Consider the following 23,630-nt stretch of genomic DNA (forward strand, 5'->3'; position numbering starts at 1 on the left):
AAAAAAAGCATGTGAACAACTTTTAGGAAATTATTTGGATTACATTGTAAAAGTTAAAAATATTATGCTTTTCAAGGACAGTGCTGCTATAATTAATAAAGTATATATAATTCAAAATTCTATATGAGTTCAGTGATTCAGGTTAAATGATTGTGAAATAATGATTATATTAAAACATAACCAACACCATCATATCACCTTTTCTCTTTGTTGATCTGGCTGTTATAATCGAATTACAGCAGCCAAACAAAATCTAAAGTTAATAAAGTAAGGGTCAAGAGTCCAACTAAACTAAACACCCATCACCATAATGGTGACCATTTAAAAAAAATATTTTCTCCTTCAGTGATTCTGCTTATTAACATCATATGACTTCAATAATGCTCAATCATCACTCAATTAATCAATTAATCACTTAATTATCTCATTAACTTTAACACTGCTTCAGTGTTAATTATAACACTCTGAGTGTGGACTCATATAAACTCTGAGCAGTGTTAATTTAACACTGGGGATTTTGCTGTGTACAGTGACAATAAAAAAATGATTCATGCTGCAATGCATGCTGGGTACTAGCATAATACAAATTATGTTTATTGAATTTTCTTAAGATACAAAAATATCTTTAGAATACAGCCCTGTAATACACTTTTGGTGTATGTGCTATAACAAATGTGTTTTATAAACACTCAGTTACAGCAGCCAGAAGAAAAACTGGTGTTATAAAGTCAAGGGTCAAGAGCCCAACTAAAGCAAACACGGATCACTATAATGGTGTCTTTAAATGAAACTCAATAAATCATTATCATCTAACCCTCTGTTCATTCTCAATTATAACTTCTGTAGACGCATGACAAAAGTCAAACTGTTTAGTAATAAGTGAAGCTGGCAATGCTGTTTGTGTAGTGGTTTAATCCTTCTCTGCTGAGATCTTTAGAGATTTAAACGTCTTTTATCTTGAGTTGATTTCATCTAAGGCTGTGGTTGGAAGTCAGCTGTAGTTCTTTTGTTTCTCTTTCCTCCATTGATTCTGCTCGTTAACAGCAGGTGTTAATCACTAATGCTCAATAATCACTTAATTAATCACTTAATTTCTTGACTGCAATGTATATCTACTTTTAGTAAACTCAACTAAAATAAGTTCAGAGTACTCATAACTATTGTTTTTATAAACTTAATTGAATTGAGGCAATCAGTTTCCTCAAATGAAATGAGTTAGCTTAACTTGTTGGGTTTTACTGTGAATTAAGGCAATTGGTGTCCTCAAATGTAATAAGTTAGCTTAACTTATTGAATTTGACTTTGTGTGTGACATTGTGAGCTAACAGTAACTGCAAGTGCTCTGAGTTCATTTAAAGTTTGTCATTTCACTGTTTTTACTCAATAAAGTGAAGTTTCAGCTATATAAAGTATTTAAATGCAGTGTAAAGTTTTATTGTGTATTAAAAAATATTATTGTTTTAGTGAAAATGTTCAGAGTACTCATAACTATTGTTTTTATAAACTTAATTTAATTGAGGCAATCGGTTTCCTCAAATGAAATGAGTTAGCTTAACTTGTTGGGTTTTACAGTGGGGGGACTCCATAATCAGAAACATTAGCAGCAGGGATACAACGTGCTGCCTTCCACAAGCAACAAATTCTGATGTAAACAGGGAACTTCAGAACATTCTGATGAAACATAAGACTGCAAATCGACTCATCATTCATGTGGGGAAGAATGATATTCATAAAGAGCAGTCAGAACTCCTTAAGAAGGATTTCAATGAACTTTTTGAAACACTTAAAAGACTGAAAGTTCAAACATTCATCAGTGGGCCACTCCCAGCAAGAGGAAAAAACAGGTGTTCACGGTTGCTTGGGCTAAATACATGGCTGCAAATAACCTGCAATATAAAAGGAGTAAACTTCATTGACAATTTCAATCTTTTCTGGAGTCAGAGACAACTATTTAATCGGGATGGCCATCACCCAAACAAACTTGGTTCAAGAGTGCTAAAGGACAATATCTACTTCTCCCTCCATCATCCTTCTGCAGTGTGTGCCAATCCACTCAATCTGAACGGCACACACACACCTGGACACAGTATGAATGACCACAGGACTTCACTTCAGCAGCAAAATGGACATGCGCTTGACATATCACACAAGGACAATGATAACACCACTCAGCCACAACAACCTCTGCTCACGGACACAATCTCAGCTGAGCCCTGCCCACACTGCTCCAAGATTCAGCACCCAAGGACGACTTCCTGGAAAACAGCCAGGACAGCATATTACAGCCTCTGATAACACCAGAACAACAGCCCCTCTCACCAGACACTTTATCCGTCTCTCCAGCATCTCCACTTCTGTGCTTCTCACAGAAAATGGAAGAACTGGTGTATGCTATGCTGGAACCAAACTATCCCACTCTTTTGCTGCAAGCCCCCAGATATCAACCAAAAAACGACAGGCACCGCTACCACCAAAGCCTGCGGGCCCAGCACACCCTCCCCCTCCTGTGAGAGCTCTTCGGCCTCTGCCACAACGCCAGGGCCCACACCTCCCCCATCTGCTCGAGGTGAACCAAAAACAACTGATACCAGCTCTCAGTGATATGTGTCGGGTCCCCGCTATGATAACAGTAACTTTCTCAAATGTTTACAGAACAAGCGGGAACCCAGTGTGCCTGTATCTTTACAAGATAGAAAGTCTAAGGCCTTCAATAGCCGTACAGCAAACCCAACTAATCTGGTGCCTATTACACGTCAAACTAAGATTGCTGTGGGGACAAAAAGTAAGACTGTTAAGATAGCACTTTTAAACATCCACTCACTTAAAATTAAATCACTTCTAGTCATCAACTTAATAACCATCGCCGGATATTGCTGTCATTGTCTATTTTAAACTATGTGTGAAGAACATCTCACTACCCTGGCTTATAGGAAAGCCACTACAGGGTATTATGACATATCAAGACACATTTTGACCAGTAGGTGGTGCTGTGACTAAACTGAACAAGTGCACTCAGTGCTGTATTGCAATTACAAAGGACTTTTTCATTTTTTTATGTTTATGTAATGCATATGGCTAGGGGAAAAACTGGGTTCTATACGGTTTTGGATGTTTCAAAATTTGGGTCGCAAAATTGTCAAACCTTATATAAAATGCATAGAAAACAGCTCATAGTATTACATTTGACCAGATTCAGCACATAATTTCACTGACATTTGTAAAAATTTCATTTTATTTCTTTGTGCTTCAGTTCTGCAGGCGTGATTGAAATACCCCCCCCCCCCCCCCCCCCAAACAACTTTGTTGCATTATTTTCCTGTTATCACTGTAAAATTGATTTGAAACAACCTATTTTGTAAAAAGCGCTATATAAATACATATAAATTCATTTTTAACAGCTAAAGTGTGATCTTGATGTGTTTGGCTCAACTAAACTGCTGAGCTCATCATTGTGGAGAACTTATGAAGGTCTTTGTGTGGTTTCACACTGGACAAAGGCTAAAAAAAACTTTACACGCCTAAGTTGTATTTTGAGCTGTTCTGACTCTATGTGTCACGGATAGGTGGCTGTAATCAAGTCCCAGACAACGGAGACGATAAAGAAGACTTTACGTACAAGCACATATCACACAGAACTCTAAACATTACAAGACAAGGAACGGACAGAAACAGAGGGTTTCTGTCTGTATAAGTGAAGCTGGTAATGCTGTTTATGGAGTTGTTTAATCCTCCTCTGCTGAGATCTTCACAGATTTAATGTCTTCTTTTCTCTTCAGTTGATCTCATCTGAGGCTGTGGCTGAAATTACTCCATATTTACACAGATTTTGTGGCTCAGATAAGGTCCAGTTCTGGTTTATTTCTTTACTCTTGGCTGACATGTGGCATTGCTATGCAGAGGTGTTAGTCCAGGTTCAGAAAGTAAAAGTCCTCCTCAGTATTTTGTTCCAATCACCTGGATTTGCTAATTCAGACAGGAGAGAGATCTAATTAGTGAAATCAGCTGACTGAGTTCATGGGTGGAATAAACTATGCCAGGACTTCTACTTTCTGACCGCTGGACTATACAACTCTGCGCTGGACGCATTCTGCCGTGACGTCAGTCACAATAGTAAAAAAAATATATAAACACTTGAATTGCATGCATTGCAGTATGAATAAATTATGATCTGAATTGTCTTAGTAATTTCCTTTTCCTAATTAAATATTTCGTTTGTCACCATTATTGAGATTCATACACTCATTCTTGATGTCTGTGTGTGCCTAAACCAAAAATAATCAACTGCAGAACTGCAGAACCATACGTCATAACAGTATGAGGACGACAGCTCCAGCCTGACAGTTTGATGCCGGAAGTGGACGGAATTCATGTTTAATACGGTAGAACAAGAAGAAGAAGCTAAAAATAAGTTATATCTTTGTTGGATACAACATACTTAACGTTACGCTTATACAAAACGGCTTTAAGTATTTTGTAAGTTAATATTCAACAATACTATTGATCTGTCATTTCACACAGCGCATTGAACCCGGGAAATTGCCGGCAAATTGCCGGAACGCCTTCTGTGTGAACGCAAACACGACCCGGGATTGATGCCGGCATCGATGCCGGGTTGGGAACCTAGTAACATTGTCGGATTCAGTCCCGGAACGCGCGCTGTGTGAACAAAAACCGTAATAATGCCGTGTCGCAGTGATGACGCTGAAGGGCGGGATAGTTCGCCAGCTGTGAAGCGGTACGTAATGCGCAAGTTTATGATCGAATCAGAGAAATAAATGCACAAGCGTGGTTTCTCGAGAGAGAAATCGCAGCTCATAAGCAAACTGAAGACGCTGCTGAGACATTACAAGTCACATCGATGTCACGTGTCTTTCCGGGACATACACGGGTTGTGTGTGAACGCGCTCTCTGATTCCGGAAAATCACTGGCAGTGTGAATGAACCAAAATCAAACGAACCTGGGTCAAATCCCGGGTCACTTTATCCGTGTATTTTCCGGAATCTCTGTGTGAAAGGGGCTATTGACACCATTCTAAGAGAACTGAACTGAGCTGGATGATAACATCACAGTTTTCTCCAGAATGGCTAACGTAACGTTATATAGATGAATTAACTGAATGAATAACTTTTTTACAAAAGAAATGAATCAACACTGAACCTACTTAAGCTGGATTATGACACAATTTTTTTTCTAGATCTGCTGAGACAAACTTTGTTGCATTATTTTCCTTTGTAAAGCTGCTTGGAAACAATCTGTATTGTAAAAAGTGCTATATAAATAAAGGTGACTTCACTTAATAAATGTGACTAAGTGAGAATTGTTACGATGGCACTTGATCATGTATTGTAATTTTACAGTTGGATTGTATCACTTTGTTAGGTTACATATTTATGGTTTGTGATTTAATTTGTTGTTAAGCGTTGTATTTTATAGCATTTGTTAAATTTTCTGACCATGAGAATTGCATTAATTGTATTTATTTCACCTACAGAACCACATAATTCAGAGAGGTTCAGCGCTAACACCTTTGGAGCAATGCACAACTGCAGAAATGTTCACTGCCCTTTTTGTGATAGCAGTATTTTTAAACAGACAAAACGGGACAAATTGAATACTCACATTAAAATCCACTTTAAAAAGGCTGTTGTTCATGGAGGTATGAACATCTGGAGTTATTTTTTTAATATACAGTGGCAATAGATATTATTTTACATTTATCCATTTGGCAGACGCTTTTATCCAAAGCGTCTTGCATTGCATTCCAAGGTACACATATTTAATAGTAGTCCCTTTGGAATTAGATGGTTTTCTGCATGATTTAGACAAAATATTAAATTATCTTCATTAACGTCTAAAGGTTACACAAACAATCCACACTGAAACTTAAGCTAACACAACACAAACATTATATATTTCTGTATTTATATTTTGTTATAATAATATTTCATATCTATGAATGCATCCCATTAAACATGCAAACACATAGGATAAGTTTGAGTAGGGTTTTTTTAGAGTTTTTATTTATTTGATTTATTTTTCACTTGAGAAATATTGTTAAATGTGTGCCTGCATAACTTTGATAAGATTTATTTTCTTTGGTTTGATTTTATTTTGTATAACTTATTTATTATTTAGTTCGATTTTGTATTTTTATTTAATTACTATTATTTATTTGGAGCAATTAAATCAAATGTTCAAACGCTCAACCTTTGTTTTCATATCATTATTTTTTTGTTTTATGCTTTGTTCAATTTATATTGTTAATCATTTGACTCAACAAAACAAATGGATAAAGTATAATTTTAACTTTTAAAAAACTATTAACATTTGTTAATAGTAGTATATTGTATTTTGTTAGGACAAAACATAATTCTTATATTTTATCATATTTGAGATATTACATTTTCAATTAAATCGTTTAAATGCCTTGCTGTGCCCACTTCCGGCATCAGACTGTCAGGCTGGCGCTGTCGTCCTCACACTGCTATGACGTATGGTTTGCGGTTCTGCAGTCAGACCTATCTCGCCCTAAACAAATGGTGTTTTTTTTTTTTTTTAAATCAAAACAACTTTTAAGAAATCCTTTGGAATACATAGAAAATTCTGGATCTTATGTTGTAGAATCACATGATGATGTAATCAACAATATAAACCTAAGTCAGAGATCAGGCTCCAAATGAGTTTTGTGATTCAGGTCAAATGATGATTATATCAAAACATAATCAGCAATGTCTGATCATCTTTTCTATTTGTTCATCTGGGAGTTATAACTCAGATACAACAGCCAAGCATAATTTAAAGTAAAAAATGTAAGGGTCAAGAGCCTAACTAAAACAAACACCGATCACCATAATGGTGACTTAAATAGTGATTTTCTCCTTCAGTGATTCTGCTTGTTAACATCAGGTGTCTTCAATAATGGTCACTCATTGCTCAATTAATCACTTAATTATCTCATTAACTTTTATCACTGGAGTTTTTGCTGTATACCTTTTAGGAGAACATTCTGGGAACCAAAATAAAACTACCCAATGAAAACATTATTAGAACTTCATGGTAATGTTCTCAGCACGTTTTTAGAACAAAACATTTATAGCTAGGATGTGGGCCAGATCAGTATTCCACAAATGCCAGATGTGGGCCGGATCTGGGCCGAAATAATGTTGCTAATGTTAAAATTAACAAATGGACAGGGAAAACACAATCCAGGACATGCTCAGGAATATTTTCAATCATAATAGTTGATATCAACTTCTGCCCTTATTTGAAGGAAAGAAGAACAAATCTTCTCATCTTCTTCCCGCTGTCTTCGTTCATCTCATCTGATAATGCGACCCTTGTGAAGAAGACCTGTGGTTTCATGCAGGACAAACTCTGAGTTTCTCTCTGCTTAAGATGAGTCATACAGCCCACATGTAGCGCTCATCAGTTTTGTTTTTTAAACATTTTTAATGCCAACTGCATTTTGGCTCATAACTGGGTTTGTATTTTATTAGTCAATACTATTTCACCCCAATTTCCTTTATTAAATCAATTTTACACTAGGTACACAAAGTAGTTCCACTCAGGTTCTTAAGGACAAAAATGTTCCCATTGAAACCCAATTTTAATCCTAGGACCATTTGACTACAAAATAATGCAATCTTCGTTAAAAAGCTTTCATTCTTTCATTAAATGTTGTACTATTTTTTACTAGATGATGCCAATTTCTCAGGTTAGGCCTATAAAGCAAATACTTGCTTTATTCTGCTTCTGCATAGTATATTGAGTAATTTACATGTGTGAATTGGATAGATTATGCAGTTATAATTGTGTGTTGGTATGGATGTCAGAGTGTGGTTTGTATGTGTGTAATAATAATAATAATAATAATAATAATAATAAAATGTGTGTTTGTGTGTGTAGTATTTGAGAGTGAACAACTACTGCAAATCTGTGTGAACCAGTGGAGTTTTGCTGGCATCTAATGGGGAAAATCTGGTATTGCGCCCAAATAAAATCTTACTGAAAGCTCTTTTTTTTTTTAGGAGCTAATAGAGGTCAACATGTTTCATGTAATTTTCATTACTTAAACTTCTATAACTTTTTTTGTTTAATTTTTTTTATAAAAAATGTTCTCTTCAACAATATTCTGCCAAGGGTCTTCTTTAAAATGAGAGCAGACTTAAGTCTGTACTCACAAGCTTCAAACTTTCATGACAGTTTTTGACACAGACATGTTTGTCCTCTATAAGGCTCTCAGAGTAACTGTTTTAAATTGACGCACAAAGGTTTATTAAATTGAGGAAAGCTTTTCCACACAATTAAAGTTTATATAAGAAGATTTAAACAAATGGACATTTTGTTACACTAATTGAATTAATCAAAGTTTTCAATTATTTTATTTTATCTACGTACTAGCAACATTATTTTTGACTGAATGTAAAAAGAACACTTAAGAAGAGACTCGTCATTTCACCACTCTGTACCACTCAGTCAACAAACAGATGAGGAAGGTGCCTTTTTATGTCACTGATAATGTGTGTTTGTGATGCATCTAGGTAATTTAAATGGTTTAGATCACCTGATTGTCACTTGTGGCCTGTGGTTTCATGCACTATAGAGATAAAATAATCATGAAGAATCAGGCTCATCTGATAATGCAACACTTTTGAAGACCTGTGGTTTCATGCAGGACAAACTTTGAGTTTCTCTCTGCTTAAGATGAGTCATAATCTTGCATATATTTCACAAGCTTATTATTATTATTATTATTTTAATTCAATGAACTTAATTAAGTGCACTTCTGAATACAGTGCCATCAACTTAGTAAAAAAAAAAAAACTATTGTTTTATAATGCAAAAGTTATTATTAATCATTCCTTACAGATAACATATTAAGAAACACACCTTTCTGCATATTTAAACTGATTCACTTTTACTCTGACACATCATTTTTCACTTTAACTCTGACAAAGCTTCAACACCGTTCTCACAAAAACCCCATTGTAAGTGTCATTGCCACAGTGAACAGAGAAACAACCCACAAAAGTTTGGTTATCACACTATCAAAACCTACTGGAGGTGTCGTGTATTTTCTTCTTAGCATGCATTTATGACGGCTTACAACTTGAATTCAAATAAAACTAACTGTTTGCTGAAGTTTTGAGCAGTATTAAACAGGGATTCAATTGTTTCTGCAGCGCACACATATTGAATCACTTTCTTAGTTCTCTGCCCTGTTCCTCACAGCTCTAACTCTCTCCAAAGCATTATGGGTAGTGCATTTTTAAAGCTGAACAGCCTAATATCAAGGCAGTTTACCCTGTTTCTGTTATTATTCAGCACTATTATGAACATTCACAACTATTATTATTGTAGATGATTCACAACAGGGGTGCATGTCATGTGTTTGTCTCTGTAATTGCTGCAAGCAGCTGTACTTACTCTTCAGATCTTAATTTCTACATCAGTAGATGTATCTTAAAAAACAAACAACAAAAAAACAACATTATTTAGTTTTGTGCTTAATATGAATGACCTGAATGATGCACATTTCCATGATCATAATCTGGTTTCAACTCTGCTTTCTGCTGGCACTGACATGACAGGAACGAGTTTGTCCTTTGTAAACCACAAATACACCAGACGTTCACAGGTGTTGCATTATGGAGAGTTAAACTATTCACACGAGCTGTTGCACAGTTGCTATATGTTCCATTACTCAAGCGCAGACATTTTCAGCGATATAAAAAAGCCACCTTCCTCATCTCTTGGTTTGAAGAGTCGTTGTCGTCTGGCTGTGAGGGACTGACTTTTCTGATCTTCTCCTCTCCTCACTGAGCTCCTAAAAAAAGAGAAGAAGAATAGACCACAATATTGTCAGGTAATTTTATGGGACATTTTGCCATTGGAGTAATGGATTTAGTGAAACGCTGTTGTCTTTCATCATCTGTTCTTCACTAGATCTACTAGATCATCAGAGGGATTTGACTGAATCAAGATGCTGCTGATCATTGAAGCTCTTCTTCTCATTTTAGCTGCTCTAGGACAGGTAAGCTTGTGTTCTAGTATGAATATTACAGACATGAATACTGATGATGTGATCATTGTGATTCCTGTTTCTGCAGGATCACAGAGCTGCTGCTGCTGTTGAAGGAAAGATATATCCATTGGATATGGCACTGAATTCTGTTGATGACCAATATGACGGTTGTAGAGAGAACATGGCGAATCTGGTGAAGACAAAATATCTGGAGGAGGAAATGTCTGACTCAGAATCTGAATTTGCAATAGCTTGGAAATATGCTGAAAAGAAATACACGCCACCAGGAGATAACTTGACAAAGAATCACTCAATTGCTATTTATGTGTACACAAACTCCACTTTAATGCTATATAAGCATTTCAATGGTGCTGTTCGTAATGATAAGAAAAAATACAAAAACAAAACATTCGAATGGTATTCACTTTACTTTTTGTTAACAGACGCATTACAGATTCTGAAGAAAAAACATAAAGGATGCTATTCAACTTATCGTGGTACAAATAGTGAATTTAATAAGAATGTTCTGTACAAAGAGGTCCGTTTCGGTTCATTTGCTTCTTCCTCTTTTAATCGTAACATAACAAGGTCTTATGGAAATAAATCTTGTTTTGTAATCAAAACTTGTAAAGGTGCTGATCTGACAAAATATTCTAAGTATCCTGAGGAGAAAGAGGTCCTGATTCCTCCATATGAGAAGTTTAAAGTCACTGCTGTCAAGACTAGAAGAGATCAGAGAGATCTCTGGTGTGACACTGTGTTCACTTTGAAAAGCACTGGAACAAGAAGTGACCTGAACTGTGCAGTGGCATTTAGTAAACCATAACAAAGTACTATACTAATAGTACTATTCTAAATGTCATAATCATTTGTTAAAAAACAAGTATATCATTACTCAATGAGCTCATTGTTTCTGCCTTTTAATTATTACATTGTTTAAATAAATGTGAAATGAATTGAATTACTATGAATCATACTGAAAGTTCTGAACAAAGTGTTTTGAATTTATTTGATGTAATCATGTGCATCAGCTCCAACATTGTTCCATTTTGGTTTAGTTCATTAATACTTTGTCAGAAAACACAATTAACATTATTTCAACAAAATTAAATAAAGTTATTTTTAAGTGACCCAGTTCAGTGGCCTCAAAGTGATTTTATATGTGTCTCTAATTCATTTCTTCATTCATGCTTGCATCTTTTTGCATCACATTACTGAACATTTGTAGTGCTTTCTATAACTGTCAGCAATAGCATATTGACTGAATGACTTTCTAAGTGCAATGCAGCTTGCAGCAATATTATCAATATGTCAATATTATCAATATGCTAAAAAGTTTTTGCTTCTTGTTGAATTTAATTGGTTTCAATTAACTTAGTTTTTTTTTTTTTTAAAGTTAATATTTGTTATCTTAGTGATGTTGGAGTTTTGTGGTTTTCATTGTGCAGAAGAGTGACGCTTGTGGTTTTGTTGTGTTTGGCTTTACTAACACCATGACACTTTATGAAATGAGCAATAGCTGCTAAAACCTGTGAAATGACGAGTCTCTTGTTAAGTGTTTAGTCTCTTCTTAAGAATTATTCTATTCATTTTATATACATTAAATGGGTGGAAATATTTTCCTCAATTTAAAGCTAAATAACACATTTTGTATTAATGGAAAGTGTTCTACATATACTTTATCAATTTAAGCATGTTTTGGAGGCATGTAAAGGGGTCATGAAATGATCAATTAAATTTCCCTCGATCTTTTGACATATAAGAGGTCAAATACCATTAAAACATGCTGCAAGTTTTATAGCTTAAAATATCCTCCTCATTATAAACAAAGCATTTATTTAATCAAGCTCCAAAAATGTCTTGTTTTTCATTGTGGGATTTGTGACGTCACATGGGCAAATTACATTTGCATAAGACTGCCTCCAAGACTTCGATGAATAGTTCAACATCATTGCATCACAGGCCCCGCCCACTGGAGTTCAGATGCAAAGCAGCTGACATTTGCCAACACTGGATGTGAGCGTCGCGTCTAAAGCAAATAAGCCCATTAAAATCACTGACGCTGTCTACACTGGATACAGTACACAGATGTGTGTTCAGTTTCTGCTTCAGCAAGGACCGATGAGGTTCATTCTCGTGTTACACATCACATTTGAGCTTCCTCAATAACCTGAATCTTCACTTGATTTCATCTAAGCTGTGTCTGAAGTCAGTTGAAGTTCTTGTGTTTCTGCTCGTCTCTTTTTCTGTTCTCTTCTTTCCTTCAGTGATTTTGCTTGTTAACAGGCTTATTAAGGCTGAGATGACTCCATATTTAATATACACAGGTTTTGTGGCTCAGATAAGGTCCAGTTCTGGTTTATTTCTTTGCTCTTGGCTGACATGTGGCATTGCTATGGCCTGCTTGTGGCCCAGATCTGGCAAACAGGAGTGAGCCACCCAAGAGCTGTCATTCTACGCTGCATGTGGGCCAGATCATCTTTTCACGAGTGCCAGATATGGGCCAGATCTGGGACGTCACAATGTGGGCATAGCTGTATGAAAGTGTTCAGCTCATCTGAAAATGCAACACCTCTGAAGCCCTGGTGTATTTGTGGTTTCAGAAACACAAACACATTATCCCTGTCTATCAATACAGTCTATCAGTCAACAATGAAAGTTTGTATAACGAGACAATAACAAGTATATTAAAAAATATTCATATATTCATATTCATATATTCAAATTAGTAAATTGCCAGCCTGTATTAATAATTATAAAAAAAAAAAAAAAAACGAATTTGAATGTATTACATGAAAGTATACACCAGCAATCACAAAGTATGAGTCAGCAGTTCTGACTCAATGAAAGTTTCAGTTAAACAAACTCTATTAACTTGATTCAGTGAAATCCCTCAGATGCTCTAGATCTAAGAACAGATGCTGAAAGACAACTAGAAACAGCGTCTCACAAATACTAAATAAATGACTCCAATAGCAATGTGCATAGAGGGGCGGCACAGTGACTCAGTGGGTAGCACTGTCGACTCACAGCAAGACGGTTCCCGGTTCAAGTCCTGACTTCACCCTTTCTGTTTGGAGTTCTCCCAGTGTCAGCGTGGGTTTCCCCCACAGTACAAAGACATTCAGGTGTTGGGTACATTGGATATGACAAATTGTCATAGAGTGTAAATGTGTGTCAGGAAGGGGGTCTGATGTAACAAACAAAAAAAACAGAGAGAGTAGCAATGTGCATAGTATTGCACAATAAGCTTCACCTTGTACTTTACCTCCTAAATATATTGTCTTTTGTATATTGTCTTTATGTAAAATTTTTCTTTTTTTTATGTTTTCAGGAGATCAGGAGCAACTACGAGAGAAGACGATCAGAAAAGTCATTTGTTGTTCGACAACAACTCTTCAAACTAAGATAAGGAGGTTGAGGTTGCTTTTTGTATCACTAGTAATGTATGTGTGTGTGTGTGTGTGTGTGTGTGTGTGTGTGTGTGTGTGTGTGTATACCTGTTTTTCTATTCCGGTGGGGACTTCAACCTGAATGCACCCAGACTCATGGGGACTCGTGTCACAGTGGGGACCTAAATTGAGGTCCCCATGGGTAAACAAGCTTATAAATCATACAGAATGAGTTTTTTGGAAATGTAAAAATGCAGAAAGTTTTCTGTGATGGTGATGTGTAGGTTTAGGGGTAGGGTTAGTATAAGGAGATAGAATATACAGTTTGTACAGTATAAAAACCATTAAGTCTATGGAGAGTCCCCACAAAGATAGTAAACCAAACCAGTGTGTGTGTGTGTGTGTGTGTGTGTGTGTGTGTGTGTGTGTGTGTGTGAGTTGGTAATCATCACGTTGTGGGACAAAATGTCCCCACAAGGATGGCAATATCCGAAATCCTTGATCGTGTGGGGACATTTTTTGGTCCCCATGAGGAAAACGGCTTATAAATCACCTGTGATGGGTAGGTTTAGGGGTAGGGTTAGTGTAAGGGAATAGAATATACAGTTTGTACAGTATAAAAATCATTATGTCTATGGAAAGTCCCCATAAAAAATGAAAACACTACATGTGTGTGTGTGTGTGTGTGTGTGTGTGTTCTGAGGTATAACAGCTCAAGTGTGATATTGATGTGAACTGAACTGTTGAGCTCATCATAATGGAGAACTTGTGAAGGTCTATGGTTTCTCACTGGACAAACTGAGTTCCTGGCCAAAAAGTAAAAACAACAACAACAACAACAACAACAAAAAGCTTTACACATCTAAGTGTTTTACTCCATATCAAATTTTGAATTTTGTCAATTTAATTTTGATGCTAACAAATTCAGGGTTGTACACAGTTTTTAGGTAGTTTAAGTGAACATAAAATTAATCAGCTCATATGATAAATTTTAACCCTCTGAGATTGAACATATTTTGAAGTACCTCTCTTCTTTTACTGGTTTTGTTTTGTTTCGTTTGGAAACAGACAAAAAAAGCAGCAGGTATACCAGCTCTCACAAATTCAGCTTGAGACTCAATTGATTCAACTGACACTATTCTCACCCCAAATCCATTTGATCACACAGTGAAAAAACATTGTGCAGCAAAGAGGACATTGACAAGCCGCCGACAGACAAGACAGAGCAAGTTACCTTTAATATAAAACAAATTCTCAGCTTTTAATTTCTCTAAGTTTTACTACGAAGTTCAACCAAAATAAATACCAGGGCTGCAAACTTTTGAGTTCAGAGTAATAATTATTCCTGCGGGCGGTGAGTGAGTGAGTTTTTTGAAGAACAAAACACAAAACCTTGCATCACAAGAACTATATTGTGTTTGTCAAAACATTTGTAACTGAACAGAATTTCATTATAGGTTTCCTGAAAACACATTACAATGTTTACATGGTACAATGACTGATAGGCCTAATGTGTTTTTATCAGGGCTGGGCATTGACACATATTTCAGGATTTTATTTGATTTTGATTCATAAGCTTATGATTCAGTTTCATTTTAATATCGATTTATTTCAATATATATCAGATACAGTACATGTTAATTTTTCTCAAGGAAAAAAAAAATATACAGTGAAACCCTGTCAGCTGGTACATTATTATTATCATGTAAAGCTTTTGCCTATTCACTTTCCCCTTGCACAACACACAGAGTTACATGTGAAAACATAAACTAGATCAAAAGTTAATAAAGCAGAAGAATTCATTTACTTAAAACTTGTAAAGATGATTATAATTCGGAATTAATGAAGCCATCAAACATTATAATGAAAGCAACGTCTGACTTGAAGAGACACAATGAGTGAAGATTTAAAGTTTGGCCCTGTCCTGTACCAGTTTTACATCAACACCACAGTTCAGGTAACTTATTTTCCCAGAGCTTTTCAACTTGAACACAGTGTCACACCAGGCTCCATCCTGACCTTTTGTCTTGACATCAGTGACCATAAACTTCTCATATGGGGGAATAAGCACCTCTTGCTGGTCAGGATACTTGGAGTATTTGATCACATCAGCGCCTTCACAAGTGTAGATTTCAAAACAAGATTTTGGTCCAAAATCATTTGCTACCTTACGCTCAAGAGAGGAGGATGTAAATGAGCCGAAACGAACCTCTTTGTTCAGAACATTCTTCTCAAACTCAACTGTAGTGCCGCGATAAGTTGAATAGCATTTGTTTTGTTTTTTCTTCAGAATCTTTATTGCATCTGTTACCAGAAAGTGAAGTGAATACCATTTGAATGTCTTGTCTGTGTAATTTTGTTTCTCACTACGGACAGCATTATTGAATTCACGATATACATTCGAATTGTTGTTAGTGTACACATAAATGGCGACTGAATGAATCTGTTCCAAATTATCCTGTGGTTTCTTGGCTTTCTTTACACCGTCGTGCCAAGTATCACTAAATTCAGGAAACTTATTGATTTCCTCGTTCAGATATTTTGTCATCACCAGGTTTGTCATGTTGTCTCTACAACCATCATATTGGTCATCAACAGACTTCAGTGCCATATCCAATGGATATATCTTTCCTTCAACAGTAGCAGCAGCAGCTCTGTGATCCTGCAGAAACAGGAATCATAATGATCACATCATCAGTATTCATGTCTGTAATATTCTTACCAGCTGTCCTGTAGCTCATACAGTAGAGCGTTGCTGCTTGCAACGCCAAGGTCATGGGTTTGATTCCCAGGGAAAGCAAGAACTGATAAGAATGTAAATGTGCACACATTTTCATTGCTTGAAATGCAATGTAAGTCGCTTTGGATAAATGCCAAATGCATCTGTGAAAATGTAAATGTAGAACACATGAAGCTTACCTGTCCTAGAGCAGCTAAAATGAGAAGAAGAGCTTCAAGGATCAGCAGCATCTTGATTCAGTCAAATCCCTCTGATAATCTAGTAGATCTAGTGAAGAACTGATGCTGAAACACAACAACAGCTCACATATATTAAATCTATCACTGCAATAGCAGTACTTTATGTTAAACTGTTCACCAACTTCTTACAAAACACAATTTAAAATTAGTTTGTATTTTCTGTTAGATTAAAAAAAACCTTCAAATATGCAATTAAACCTGTGATCTATATCAATATATTGACTTTTACTTTACTTCCAAATTTACCTGAGAATATTCTTGTCTGTTTAGCTCAATGATGAGAGGAGAAGATCGGAAAAGTCAGTCGCTCACAGCCAGACGACAACAACGTTTGAAAGAGATGAGGAAGGTGGCTTTTTTATATCGCTGATAATGTGTGTGTTGTGGGATATAACAGCTGAAGTAGGACCGCGATGTTGAGCTCATCATGATGCTGCACATGTGAAGTCTGTGTGGTTTCACACTGGACAAACCGAGTTCCTGCAGACGTGCAAATAAAGCTTGACACTCCTTATCACTTCGATCACTTCTGACTCTGTGAAAGTTACGGATGCAGTAACTTTAAACAAACAAAATACATATAAATGAAATTATATTTATGTTACCATAGAACCAAAGCTTTTAAATGATGTTTTATTAACAAAGTTCGGGAGGAGCACGTTCAGATAATTAACACAAGTGGAGAGCACTCAGCAATCAATGGTAAGAGGTATATATCCACTCAGCAGTCTCACCTCAATCCATTGACAGTTTTGCAGCATCCCTCCACCACCCCTTCTCCACGCTTCTAGTCCTAAGTTCTTACATAGGGGGGAGTACTCTGCGTTCGGGCCGAACTCCGAGCTCGGAGCCCTCCCCTCGGACAGCACGCCAAATACGCATTAAACTTTACCCCCTCAAATTATATGTAAGTGTGAACTCGTGAAACTCTGTAAGACAGTCTAACAAAATGATGGTGCATGCGTACACCTGCGACTGGCAGTGAGAGTGTTGGCGTCTGATTTGTTTGTTTTGTAAGCGTCATTAAGTGTGTCAAGTTTGGTCTAAAAATTTGTATAAAGTTTGTCTGAGATTTCCTACCGAGCAACTAGTCTCCAACCGAAGGTGTCAACCTAAAAATGGAACTTTTCTACCTGATTGTGACATGGATTCTATCATGTCTGCTGCTTGCCCAGGATTCAAAGCAGGCAGCTACCCAAGGAAGAACACAGTACAGCAGAGACCAGTTGCTTCATCTATAGCTCTGGGAACCTGCCTAGTGTATCAGATATCAAGTCAAGTTTATTTATATAGCGCTTTTCACAACATAGGTTGTATCAAAGCAGCTTCACAGTAATAAATTAAAACAATACATCAATGTTTGTTTCTAGTGGAACGTCCACGTTTGGTAATGCTGATCAATAGTATCGTTGATTGATTAATTAAATTAAATATCCCCAAATATCCCCAACTGAGCAAGCCAAAGGCAACAGTGGCAAGGAACCGAAAAACTCCATCAGGTGACCTAATGGAGAAAAAAAAAATAAACCTTGGGTGAACCCAGGCTCAGTCGGGGGCCAGTTCTCCTCTGGCGTTTATGAACTAGAGGTCGGATTTAACTGTAAGATTAAAAGTATTATATGAATGCCTGGCTGAAGAGATGCGTCTTTAATCTAGTTATCTAGATATAACCTTACACTTACCAGACTGTATACGAAAGGATTATAGGTCCGGATCCTCGACATGGCAGAGAAAAAAGAGGAAGCGGGGAAAATGCGGAGGCGTCAGACTACGCCTGAGAAAGCAGGGAATGAGACAGATCCCCCTGCCCACGATGATAATGGGGAATGTGCAATCCCTTAGGAACAAGGTGGAGGAACTCCAGTGAAATGTCCAGAAGGATTTCAGGGAATGTTGCGCCCTGGCCTTCAAGGAGACCTGGTTGTCCAATCGGGATCAAGACCGAGACCTGTGGATTGACGGCTTTGGATCACCTGTTTGGATGGACCGGGAGGCCAGTGCAACGGGAAAGACACTGGGTGGCGGAGTATGTGTGTACTTTAATAGACGGTATTGTACCTCTGTTAGAGAAAAAATATGTTTGCCCGATATCGAACTCATGTCTGTGTCATTACGACCATTTTATTTACCACGGGAGTTTCCACAAATTTTCTTAACAGTTGTGTGCATACACCCGAGGGCAAATGCCACCACCGCTTGCACTGTGATTTCTGACGTAGTGCAGAAACTACAGTCACTCTCCCCAGACGGGCCAAATTTTATTCTAGGCAACTTTAACCATGTCACCCTGAAAAAGACTTTGAGAGATTTTTACCAGTATATGACCTGTCCTACCAGGCGGGGAAATACACTGGATCTCTGCTATGGCACAATAAAGGACGCTTATAAATCGATGCCACTCCCCCCACTGGGCTCCTCAGACCATAATTGTATACAGCTCCTCCCGACTTATCGTACTGTCCTGAGAAGGGAAAACTTGCAAACCAAGGCAGTACAAGAATGGACTGAGGAATCAGTTATGTGCCTCCAGGAGTGTTACGATTGCACAGACTGGGATATTTTTAAAGAATCCTGCAAGGACTTGGATGAAATGACTGATGCTGTTTGTACATATGTGGCCTTTTGTAGATATTTTATTATACCCTGCAAACAAGTAAAGATATACCCCAATAATAAACCATGGGTGAATAGGTCTATAAAAGATACAGAAAAAAAGACATGCTTATAAGCAGGGAACTGCCTCTGATCTACATGTAGCCACTAAAGAGCTTAAAGGTGAGATATATAAAGCAAAACAAAGACGTAAGTCAAGACAAAAACATTGTCATCATGCTGGCCAGCAAACTCCTAGGGAATGCACTAGACACTCTCACCAAACTAAGAGGGGAGTTTGAGAGCCTACAAGCCACAGCAGAAGCTTTGGCAGAATCATGGGGCATTAGGTCTTCATATACTCACAAGCGTGCAAGGCACATTAAGACACACTTTGATGAATTATGTGAAGACCAGCGTCTGCAAAACGCCAAGGAGTACTTCAGGGTGTCAGTTTTTTGCGCAACGATTGACACATGTACAGGACAACTGCAACGCAGGTTCTGTGGAATGAATGAAGTGGCAACGCGTTTTGGGTTTTTGAACCCTGGTCCGCTGCTGCGCTTCTCTGACAACGACCTGTTTCAAATGTCAAATACTTTAGCGGTTCAGTACACTGACGACCTGTCACCAGACTTTGCCATGCAATTGTTATCGTTCAGAAATGCGCTGAAGCCCGAAATACAGGAGATTGAGCGTGGCTCCATTGCAGATCTTGCGCAGCTGTTGTTTATTAAACACCACTCTATTCTGCCCAGTGTCCCCGATGTTGCAACAGCTCTCAAGTTGTTCCTGACTTTACCTGTAACGGTTGCAACTGCTGAAAGATCGTTCTCGAAGTTGAAATTGATCAAGACATTCCTCCGGAGCACAATGTCACAAGAAAGACTGTCGAGTTTAGCTCTCTTGAGTATTGAGAATGCCCGTGCTCGCAACATTGACATTAAAGATGCAGTGAAAGACTTTGCGCACCAAAACGCGCGGAGAGCACAAAGGATTCGCTAGATGTTTTGTTTGCCAGTTGATCGTCAGAAGTTGGTATGCGAATTTCTTTAAATGTAAAGTAGTTCTTTAAATGTAGCATATATCGTAAAATGTAGAGTCATTCTTTTTTCTTTTACTGTTCATTTTTTTACTACAGAATAATTTATTTTCTACAATTACGCATACTTGTGTAGGCCAGCTTAGATTTGTTCTGCACCTTTTATTGAGCCTATACTGTTAAATAAAATACGTAGACCGGGGCCATTGTGTGTTATTATTATTAATATTATTATTAGCCTATTGAATGATCCTCATGCTATTGCTAAAATAACAATCAAATTGAGGCAGGGCAATTCCGCGCAAAACTGTCACATCCATAACGCCAACTAAATACCATGGCATTGTGTTGGCGTTATGGATGTGACAGTTTTGCGTGGAATTGCCCGGCAGCGGCACTTTTAATGCCTCCACGTTCAGACTAATTATTTATTCCAGCGAATATTTCTTACTAAAAAGCGATATCAAAACCAGTACGCATATTTGTAATGTTATTCAATAATAACATAAAATGCACCAATGCAATGCTAATTTTCACATTCATTACTGTTAAATCAGTTCTGTAAATGGGGAAGACGGACTCAATAGTATACTGCAGCAGATGCGCCATAAAATTTTAATTCGTGGCATAGCATCACTGCTGGTGGTAGGGGCCCCGTCGCCTTCTTTGCGGGGGGGCCTCAGAGATGTGCGGTACGCCACTGAATTTACCCCCACCCCACACAACTCTAGCATATGATATTGGAGTTATTTTGACATTTAGCCACATTTAACTTTTTAATGACAGGTTTTGACGCAGACATCTTTGTCCTCTATAAGGCCCTCCCCAGATAGCAACATTGTTTCGGCCCAGAGGCCTCATTTATAACCGTTGCGTATGCACAAAACAGGCCCTGAAAGAGGCGTACGTCCCTTCCGACGCGCAAGTTGTGATTTATAAAAACAAACTTGACGGGAAAATCTGCGCACCTGCACGCAAACTCTGACCCATGCGTACGAACGTTTTGGAGATGGAGTGTCACGGTTGATGAATTCATTGACTCTTCCTTGCGTGTTGTGTGTGTGTGCGTGAGTGTGTGAGTGTGTGGGCGTGGTCACTGATTATTCTCCGGGAGAATCAGCGACAGGTGATTCTCATTCCCAGTGGCTACTTATACTCACCGTGTGCGCTTTGTGTTTGTCAGATCGTTGTTTGTGGATGTTCCCCGTTCAGTTCCTGTTCTTCCTCATCTCCTCGTGTCTCCAGCCTGAGTTCTGTTCGGATTGTTCGTCTATGCAGTTTGTCTTCACGTCGTGTCTTCACCGGGATTTCACCTCACTCATCTGACCGTGCCTCTCTGAGTTGCCCACGCAAGCCTGCGTTACCGACGCACCCTGAGCTCTCCCTGAGGATCGTGAGATTCATCTGCATTGACTGTGTCTGTTCCCGGTTTCTTCCTACATGTTCTGAGTCTGGTTCACTTGTTGAATAAATACCAGTTTTACTTGCTATTGTCTCCTCGATTACTTGCCGTCACATGGAGCAGTTTGGCGACACCGATGGTGTGCTGGAGTTAAATGTCTTTTTGGTCACTTTTAGACAGAAAATCTAGAGACATATACAGAAAGATAATACAAAATATAATTTCACTCACCAAGCCTATCACTTGAAGCAAATATCCATCCTTAAATGTCCGCGCCAGCGAGCGCGTTGGGCCGTTTAGTGAAACTGACGCAAATAACAGTTTAAATAAATAAAATAATGATTTAAACTATGTTTTACTTCTGATATAAACATTTAGATTAAATATGCCATTCAAATTAATGGAGTTAAACACTTAAACATGAAATCATTACTGAGAAGTTACAACATTTTTTTATAGCCTATTCAATCAATAGAAATATTTGTTGTGGATGCGATGTTTTTGAACACTTTTCCTGTGGTGTGCTGTGTTTTAATGTTTTAACCACAGAGATAATTGCTTATCATGATAATACCAGATTGTTTGAGAAAATAGTTTCGTGCAAATAATGCCCAAGAAAAGATTGAGAAAAACTTTCTCTGAAATGTATTTTACACTATTTGATTTATGTATTCAAAAACAAGGCAAGGATAGGCAACTACATTATTTTTATTAATGCAATGTGTCTTGTACCGTTAAACGTTATCACGTGGATGAATAATCATATGCAAATGACATGCAGATGAGGATCTGCATAGTACACAGCAAAATCCCCAGTGTTAAATTAACACTCCTCAGTGTTTATATGTGTCCACACTACAGGGTGTTAAAAATTAACACTGAAGCAGTGTTGAAGTTAATGATATAATTAAGTTAACACTGAAGCAGTGTTGAAGTTATAATGAGGTAATTAAGTGATTAATTAAGTGATGATTGGCCATTAGTGGTGACACCTGATGATAACAAGCAGACTCACTGAAGGAAAGAGAAACAAGAACAGAAAAAAGAGAAACACAAGAACTACTGACTTCGAGTCATTACACATTGTTGCACTTATTATTTTACCAGTTTGACTTTATTTCTGTCATACATCGACAAAAGTTCTTGAGATTCAACAGAAGTTTATACGGTAATGTTTTATGGGATTTTTCTTTTCAAGTTACCATTTTGGTGGTCAGTGTTTGCTTTAGTTGAGCTCTTGACACTTTTCATTTTTTAATATTAGTTTTTCTCTGGTTGCTACAACTCTGTGTTTATAAAGCACATTTGTTACTGCAAGAGAAAACATGACCTGCTCACAATATGTTTTGATGATAATGACATTATCATGTAGTGACCTGATTCACTGATGTGAGAGTCTAAATTTTTGACTATATGCTTGATGTCTTGTTTTAGTATTGGTGGTTGTAGCTCTGAGATTCTATGAGATTCTACAGTTTGAGATCCAACAGCAATATCAAAAATTTTGAAAATACTTTGAGCAAAGAAGTTATTGTGTTTAAACGCACAGACATCAAGAATCAGCATATGAGTCTCAACAATGGTGACAAAAAACAAACTAGTGACGAACAGATCAACTCTGAACATCACAAAACAAGCTACTAAAGTCAGAACAAAACAATAGCTAAATAAAAGCCAACAGAAAAAAAAAAAACAATGAAAATTGCAGGACAATTCAGCTGCATAATTTATTCATGCTGCAATGCATGATGTCAGCCATTGATGCATTCTGATTGGTGGCTCCCATCATGCATTGCAACATGAAGCATTTGTTTGATTGTCACCATTGGTGAGATTCATATGTAGATTCTTGATGTCAGTGTGTGATTTTAAATCCTTCAGATCTTTAAAACATTGCTGGGAGTAACTACTGTAGTGAAAAATTAATAAAACAATTAGATAACCAGCTTATAATGCTGGGTGACATCATTGAATCAGGTCACTAGTAATTTCATCATCAAAACATAACTAGGGCTGAATTTCCAAAAGCATCTTAAGCCTAACTTGACTGCAGACCAACTGCAACAAATGGCCTATACGTTCAAATTAGGCTTGCAATGTTTTCAGGAAACACAGCCCAAATCATAGTTACTCTTGCCACAACACATATGCTCTATAAACACAGAGTTAGAGCAGCCAGAGAAATACTAATGTTAAAA

The 23,630-nt window shown here is 37.3% G+C and overlaps 2 protein-coding genes across 2 annotated transcripts; one reads left to right on the top strand and one right to left on the bottom strand.

Annotated features, from left to right (window-relative positions):
- Positions 1 to 9,953: 9,953 nt before the first annotated feature.
- On the top strand, positions 9,954 to 11,152 carry LOC307157812 (NAD(P)(+)--arginine ADP-ribosyltransferase 2-like). Its single transcript, XM_079869762.1, has 2 exons — positions 9,954 to 10,034; positions 10,111 to 11,152. Exons 1-2 carry the CDS (start codon positions 9,984 to 9,986, stop codon positions 10,849 to 10,851), a joined length of 792 nt encoding a protein of 263 aa, XP_079725888.1. The 5' UTR covers positions 9,954 to 9,983; the 3' UTR covers positions 10,852 to 11,152.
- Positions 11,153 to 14,773: 3,621 nt separating this feature from the next.
- LOC307167523 (GPI-linked NAD(P)(+)--arginine ADP-ribosyltransferase 1-like) lies at positions 14,774 to 16,391 on the bottom strand. The gene is made up of 2 exons (XM_079886689.1): positions 16,337 to 16,391; positions 14,774 to 16,079 (listed from the first exon to the last, which is right to left on the bottom strand). Exons 1-2 carry the CDS (start codon positions 16,385 to 16,387, stop codon positions 15,324 to 15,326), a joined length of 807 nt encoding a protein of 268 aa, XP_079742815.1. The 5' UTR covers positions 16,388 to 16,391; the 3' UTR covers positions 14,774 to 15,323.
- Positions 16,392 to 23,630: the final 7,239 nt, after the last annotated feature.

This window comes from Squalius cephalus (genome assembly GCF_949319135.1).
Source record: "Squalius cephalus genome assembly, chromosome: 1".
Taxonomy (NCBI): domain Eukaryota; kingdom Metazoa; phylum Chordata; class Actinopteri; order Cypriniformes; family Leuciscidae; genus Squalius; species Squalius cephalus.